This window comes from Malurus melanocephalus, unplaced genomic scaffold (genome assembly GCF_030028575.1).
Source record: "Malurus melanocephalus ecotype Western Australia unplaced genomic scaffold, MMel_1.1 scaffold_59, whole genome shotgun sequence".
In the NCBI taxonomy this organism is placed as follows: Eukaryota; Metazoa; Chordata; class Aves; order Passeriformes; family Maluridae; genus Malurus; species Malurus melanocephalus.
Genome location: NW_026623291.1, coordinates 2,328,800 through 2,336,448, shown reverse-complemented (window position 1 = coordinate 2,336,448; position 7,649 = coordinate 2,328,800). Strand labels below are relative to the sequence as shown.

Sequence of the window (7,649 nt, the reverse complement as noted above, 5' to 3'; positions counted from 1 at the left end):
GGACTGTGTGGCAACGCTGGCTTTTAAACCGGCCGCGCTGCCTTTCCCAGCAGCCCACGCGGCTTCTTCCCGGTTACTCTTAAAGCTACAGTACATCTTTTGGGCGTATATGCCAACAGAAAAGGAATACAGAACAAAATTGGCACAAAAATCAACCCAAGACACCATCAAAGAGCAACCACAGTCATTTTGAGTCAGGAACACCTGAGAGGAGGACTTTCGGGTTGTGTTTTCTCTTTCTGTAGCAGATGGGCACAGTTTTCTCTGAAACAGATGAAATCTCTCCTTGCCTGAGGTAACGGCATGAGGAGCTCCAGTGCTGGGGCTGCCCCTCTTGTGGGTTTGGAGGGGTTGGAATGGAGCCAAGGGAACAGTGGGTCAGAAGAAACAACTCATTTCCTTTTGAACTTGTTAGCTGCTTGATTCCCGTTTGTACAGAAAGAAACAACTCTTGTCTGAAAGTTGTGTTCTGGCCCCAATACTCATCTGAGGACTTGGCAATTCATTGCAGGAGTAGGCTGTGCTGTCAAGGCCAGCTGCTGGTCCTGGATCTCAGCGAGCAGCGTGTCATGGCTCTCCGGACCTGGCATGTCCAGCCCACAGCTCTGCAGGGCACAATCTTGGCTGGTTGTTTAAAAAATGCTGAATTTCCGTGCATTATAAACAAGAAGGTTTGTCAGGGCTGGCATCAAACRCTCTGCTCTGCAGCAGAGGCGGGTTTTCAGAAGCCGGTATCGAAACGGTGGTGGAAAATGGGGTATTTTGAAGCTGTTGAATGAGCAGTGCTGTGCACAGCGATCAGCCGCTATATCCGACAGAATGAATTTGCCTGGTACCACTGGAAACTTTTTTGGCAGCACCTTATGTCAAACTCACACCATCTCCTGCTCAGAGCAATCCTTGGCCAAGCTCACTCACCATAGAGGCATTTAGAAACATCAACGATATTTAAAATGCTTTATTTGACTTCAGTGCCTTTGAACAAGGGCATGGAGTGACAGGACAAGTGAAAATGGCTCCAAACTGACGGAGGGCGGCTTTAGATTGGAGATTGGGAATAAATTATTCACTGTGAGGGTGGTGAGGCCCTGGCACAGGTTGCCCAGAGAAGCTGTGGCTGCCCCATCCCTGGAAGTGTTCAAGGCCAGATTGAACAGGGCTTGGAGCAATCTGGGATAGTGGGAGATTTTGATCCCTGACCATGGCAGGGATTTTCAGTTTATGTTTGTTGAAGCATGGAATGCCACCATAAGTGGGAAGAGACTTTAAAGCTCATCTCATTCCAGACATGGGGTTGTCCCTGCAGACMAAGGGACGCTGCTCCAGATGGGCCTGGATCCTTTGACAGGTTCCATATTTTCATGGCAGGCAGTTTTCCACCTTTCCCTTTGCCCTCCTCTATTCTGCAGCCAAAATGTCTCTACTGTATGCACTGAGGATAAATGAAAGATTGAAATAAATTGCTCTCCTCCAGATCTGCTCTCCTCTCAGGGTTTTGTACCGCTGGAGGATCTGCTGTCTGAGACAGAGTGGCTTTAAGGTGGAGGGGCATGCAGACACCCCCACAGCCCCTGGTCAGGGCAGTACAGAGCTTTATCTTAGGGCTCCATTCAGTGAGGCAGCATTTGGGGAACATTTTTTGGGATAGGGGTGGGAAGGAGGATGTTCTGGTTGAACTGCAGAGCAGGACCTCTCCATCCCCTTGGGGATAGGGAAGAGGAACCCAGAGCAGYTGGACCAAGACTGGAGGATGATCTGCACTTCCCACAGCCAGGGCATCCCTTCTCACYTCTGCCTCCATTAACAGCACTTTCTCATTTTCAAACAAGTCTAGAGAACCCCTAAAACACAGACAGAGCTGGGGTTTTCGCCTCACTTCTCTCTGCCGCCCTGCCTGTCCAGCGTGTAATGGAAATTTTACCGCAGCCRCTCGATGAGCAAACAGGAAGCCAGCAGAGAGCGTGGCAGCTCTCTGTGGCCCAGCTCGGCTCARCCGGGTGACAAGAAAGGCCATAAAAGCCGGCATGGGGGTGGCAGGGGGAGGAGAGCGGCCCAGAGGGGCAGGGAGCTGGGCAGCCTTGCAGGGGAGCTGGACCTGGGTTCACAGGTAAGGCAGACACTGCCCTTCACCCTCTTTTTCTTYCTTCTGCAAATGATTCCTGATTAYTTTTAGAACTATTTTCCACTGTTCTGCTTGGGGCACATTGGGTGGATTCTGCCATGCTTATTCTCTGAACTAAACTTACTAAAACTTTATCTTGCTCAGAGAAATTAATTCTATTTGGCTKTTTCCTCTTCTTTTTCATCTTTTCAAGCCCGTAATACAAACCTTAGAATTGCCCAAAGCTTCTCAGATTTCCAATGGCTGTATTGGACAAGGTAAAGCTGGGCTGTGGTTCCACAATTCCCTTGCTCCTGGCAGAAAGACTTTTCTTCCCTTTCTGTGAGGGAAATCCAGAGTCCCTCCATTGAACAGTCTCGGCTGTGTGCAGAATTCCCAGAGCTGCATCTGGCTCAGCCCCCACCACAGAAGTGGGAGTGTGTTTGGACCTGAACAAAGTAAGAAATCCAGAAAGGAGTTGAAAACAGATCACAGATTCCTTTCTTTGTGCTTTTGGCTGACAGCTTTCCAGGCTCGTTCATTTCTTGCATGGAGCTTGTCAATGCCTAAGTGGGAAAACTGGGAAAACCCTTTCCTTTAATTTCATGTTAAATTCATTCATTTTGATTGATAAGCTTTTAACTTTCATTTTCCTTACAATTCTCTGAAGGRAGGGTRTAGCCAAGTGGGGTYGGTCTCTTTTMCAGGTAACAAGTGACARGATGAARGGAAACAGCCCYAAATTGCACCTGTGAAGGGTTTAGRTTGGATGTYAGGGAAAATYTAGGGATTTAAAAGAAGTGTGGATGTTGCAGCCGGGGACATGRTTTAGTGATGGGCTTGGCYGTGCTGRGGGAATGGCTGGACTTGGTGAYCTTAGAGGGCTTTTCCAACCCAAATGGGTCTGTGATTGCTTGATTCCCTGAGGGCATGCAGGGCAACATGAGGAGGTTTGGGTGGGTCCCATAGATAACCCCACCATAAAAACAGAACCAAGGGGCCTCTTCTTTTCTGTCTCCTCCAAATTCTTCAGAGATTGGGGGGCTGGGCAAGTACACGGTGTGGGGCACAAGGCAGGGTGTTTGGCAGCTGCCCCTGTGAGGGGCACCTCTAGGACTGTCTAACCTGAGAATGGTGAAACATCAGGGTCAATCTCAGGTTCGTCAGCCCATGAGGTGCCTTCTCTAGAGCGGGACGGGCAGCACCAGCCCCCACCAGCCCCATGGCTGCTGCCTCCACCCGGCACACAGAGAAACACTGCGGGGAGCCGGGGGGCACCAGAGCTTTGTCTGCACCCTGGCACGGCTGTTTGTGAGGATGGGGAAGGACCAAGGTGGGTGTCAGCCCCCAAGGAGCAAAGCGGGGAAAGCGGCCGGCAAATCCCACCTGGTCCTCGGGAGAAACTGCTGGAAGCTCGGCCACGCATTGGCGCTGAAGCTGCCACGGCCGGCGATGCAGCTGCTGCCACATGCGAGTTGCTGCTCATGTGACAGGAGGCTCCGAGTATCAAAAGCGCCTAATTAGGAACCTCTCCGACTCCCACCCGGATCCGCGCCTCTCTGCGCCAGTGAGCACAGCCCCGGGGTGAGTTTGGCATTCCTGAAAGCATCATTAACACGTCGCTCCTCACATTCCTGACTAGGGGAAGAGAGAGTGACAGCCCTAAAAGTGACGATAATGAATCCCCAGGCAGTGCAAGGGGTCTGTCAGTGCTGGATGTGTCAGTAATTTATGAAGGGAGCAGGAAAAAATAGGGTACTTTTAATTTTTCAAGTTGGGCTTCCTAAATAAAACAGAATCTTGTCAGAATCRCTGTCTTTCCTACAAYTAAATGACTAATCCTAAAGATRAATGGTCTAAAGTGTCACCAGCCAYAGTGCAGGCCGTGGGCRCAAGGGGTGAATTGAGTTACYKCTCTSTGCGCCTGCTCCCGGCCATGCTGGTGGCACTGCAGGAACAGCAATCCCTGCCCAGAGCCATTGGCTCACTCTCCCAAGGCGAAGTGGCCCCCAGGCCCCCCAGGTGATGCTCTGGGCATCAGCCCCTCTTGCTGCAGGTCTCCCTGCCACAGCCCCTGGCTCCCCTCTCGGTAGAGGAGCCCAAACAGGAGGGGGCAGAAAGAGTTTTTCAGGGAGACCCCAGCCACACATGCAGGGAAACAGCYAAAATCACTGAGCTGGATCCCCTGGGCTCACCGGGTCCTGACACAACCTCAAGAAGATTTAAAACCACACATGAGCAGCCAGGAAGCACAGGGGAGGCAGCTCCATTCCCCATGCTGGGCTCCAAGCACTGGCGGAGAAGTTTTTTTTTGTTTTGTTTTCTTATGGGATTTTGGGGTCTCCTTTTCCCTCAGCCCCCAGCAGGTGTAGGGATGCCCCGGGAGTTGCAGACAATGCTCCTGGCAGTGCAGCAGGGACAGGCTCAGCCCTGGTATCAAGGTAGAGGACAGCACAGAGTCAGGCGTGGGGGATAGGGGGAGAAGCAGGCTCAGGTGGAGCACTGCAAATGACAGCAGATCTCGATGATTCCGTGAAGAAACGGACTTTAAAAGCTCACAAAGCCAGCGGGAGGCAGAGGCTCCCCCTTCCTGCCCACCTGGGGCTTGCTCTGCTGCTGAGAGTTATTCTGCAGCTGAGGGAGCTTGGGGCTTCCTCTGTTTGCCACCCCCACAGATCTTTCCAGTGACCCTCAGAATTCTGCAGAGCCCTTGTTTTTCATGGAGCTCTCGCCATGGAGGAGGATGGGGGGAGGTTCTTGCCATTCATTCCAAGTTCTACCTGATGAGGGGTGCTTTGTTTTTTTTCCATTTTCTTGAAAAGTTTGTTTCTCAGGAGGGAATTTTGGTACTTCTGCAAGGTGAAGAAAGTGTTTGCTGAACTCCGATGGCYGGGCAGTGGAGGCTCCAGCAGGGAGGGAGGGAAAGGAAAACGAATCCCTTGAATGGTTCTCTTGGATCCCGGATGCTCCCCAGGGTGTGTGTCTGTGCTAGGATCAGGCCAGGAGAAGAACATGCCTTTGTGCTGTGTCGGAGGGGGAAAATTGTGCTCCAGAAGCGCATTTTGCTTCTGCAGTGAAGTTTTCATCTGTGTGATAGCGGGAGAGGGATCATTGGGAGGAGCCGGGAAGCAGCCGAGGCTGCCTTCACCAAACAGCTGCCGAAGGAGCCATCGGGAAAACTTTCCCTGCGGCATGAAACGCTGCAGAGCTCAGGTGTGTGCCCCAGTGTGCCCCGCTGCCGTGGGCACATGTGGCCCCGAGAGAATGAGGGGGCTCCATAGGTGTCCAGGGCACAAGTGCCAGGAAACACCTCCTGGTGCTCTGCGGGAGCGTGGGGCTTGGCTGGCCGGTCCTGCTGCACCCGCAGTCACACGCAAAGGGTAGGCAGTGCACGCATATGAACTCACACACACCTCACACCCCTCCCAACCCCCCAGCTCCCCCCACCTCCCGAACTCCCCCAGACCCGACACACGCAGAAACGCCCCTCAAAACATTTATGCCTGCTTGCAAAAACACCCCTGCACATCTCCCACACCCCCACGGCCCCCAAAACACTCGTCCCACTCTGTCCCCGTGCCCCCGGACTCACATGCCCATGAATCCCTGTCTCCTTCCCAGAGTCTCCTTCCCCCCACCCCACATCACCCCGTGTTCCCCCAGACTCTCACCCCCACGCTCCCCTGTGCACCCCTACGTGCTCCCCAGACCGTCCGCACCCTCCCGGCCCCGTCCCCCCGTGTCCCCCCGACTCTCCCCCCGTTCAGCACCGCGGACAGATCCCGGCCCGTTCCAATCACGTGGCTCCCACCGCCCCTATATAGCGCGGGGCGCGGGCGGCGCGGAGCGGCGCGTCCTGCGGGAGGAGCGGAGCGGAGCGAGCGGAGCGCCGGAGAGCGGTGAGACACGCACGGGGACAGGGACAGGCACCGCCACCCAAGGAGGGGATCCCGAGCTCGGGGTGTCTGCTTCCCGGGAGAGAAGGGTCCCACCCCGGGGTGGAGGGGTGTCCTCTCGCGGGAGGTCGCAGGTTCTGGAGGGTCCCGTCCCAGCTGCCGAGGGTGTCCCATGTCCSGGGGGAGTCCCCTCCCGGGAGCAGRRGTGTCCCGTCCCCGGGCAGGAGGTACTAGCTCGTGGTGGGTCCTGTCCCTGGGGGTTGGGATTCCCATCGGCGGGGGTGGGGATCCCGTCCCGAGGGGCTCCATCCCCAGAGGATCTCATCCCTGGGGCGGGGGTCCCCAACGAGGTGAAGCCCCTCGAGTGAGCCCTGACCGCAGCGGGGGGGATGTGGGGGTTCGGGGTGGGGGGCTGCTYTTGCAGGCTTCTGGCCCCGGAGTGGATGCGATGCGGGTCAGGATGATTTCAGCTGCCTCCGTCCTCGTCCTGCTCTTCCTGCCGTCGGAGACCTGCTCCCCCCTGCAGTGGCCCCGGGGTCCGTCCCGCAGGCTGACCCTGGCCCCCCAAATCACCTGGGAGCCCTGGATGGGAGCCCCGCGACCCCCAGTCCCTGCCACCGATCCCCTGCCCCAAAGACTGTGCCAGTTCCATGGGGCAGAGCCCACCCCGGCCCCCCGAGCCCCGCGGGCRCTGCAAACCGGCAAGAGGCGGGACGGCAAACCCAACTCGCTGGATCTCACCTTCCACCTCCTGCGCGAGTTCCTGGAAATGTCCCGRGAGGAGAGACTGGCCCAGAAGGCGCTCAGCAATAAGCTCTTGCTGCAGAGTATAGGAAAATGAGGGAGGATCGTTGGAGATGGGGAATGAAGGAGACCGACCCCGTAACAAGACACCACGGCACAGAGGAGAAGGGAGGGGATGCCGGGGGCTGCAGCTGTGCCCAGGGAATCCCCACCTTGCCTGGCAGTGTTCCTGTCACTGCGTCCCGCGTGTCACTGTTGTGCATTAAAGTCACGCTCGTACCTGCCCTGCTGCTGTGCTCTTATGCTTCCCCACTCTCATAAACCTGTGGACCCAAACCTGGTTGCCCCAAAACACCAGATCAGTCCCAGATGCTTCCTYGGATGAAAAACATCAGCAGAAACAGCTCTGAGTGATGCAGGTAATGCCTCCCCGGCTGGAAGCTGCACCCTGAGACCCAGCCAGGGCTTCTCCAACACCCCTGCCAATGGCTCTGAAAGCTGCTACTTCCCAGCTTAGCAAGAATGCACCTTTTTGTGTCACAGCTGGGGATKTGGGACAAGGTTTAGTGACACTTGAGCTTGGTGGTTCTTGGAGGAAGATAAGCATCCATGTAAAACACTGGCAGCAAGAGCATTGCAGCCGCCCTAGAGGGTACTGGACCCCTACTCCCTGCCCAGGCTGTGTCCTCTCTGGGACACGGAGCCCCCCATCACCTCAATCCCCCTCCTACAATCATAGCCCCATGCTCAGAGCGGCCGTTCCCACTCCAAGCTGTGCATGGTCCCCTGCCAGGCTTGATGGGGCTGAAGGGGATTTGGGGAGGCTCCCAGGCACTGACAGTCGTGGTGGAAGGAGAATTATGCCAGGGGCCTGCATTCTGCAAACCRGGGAAGGGGTCAACATCCCT

At 55.6% G+C, this 7,649-nt stretch overlaps 1 protein-coding gene across 1 annotated transcript; it reads left to right on the top strand.

The window, feature by feature from the left end:
- The first annotated feature begins 3,569 nt into the window (after nt 1-3,569).
- Nucleotides 3,570-7,012, top strand: LOC130573458 (corticoliberin-like). Its single transcript, XM_057365893.1, is given in 5 exon segments — nt 3,570-3,685; nt 5,765-5,889; nt 5,892-5,968; nt 5,971-6,000; nt 6,422-7,012. Coding segments are annotated over 5 exon segments (765 nt in total). The 3' UTR covers nt 6,839-7,012.
- The last annotated feature ends 637 nt before the right edge of the window (nt 7,013-7,649 follow it).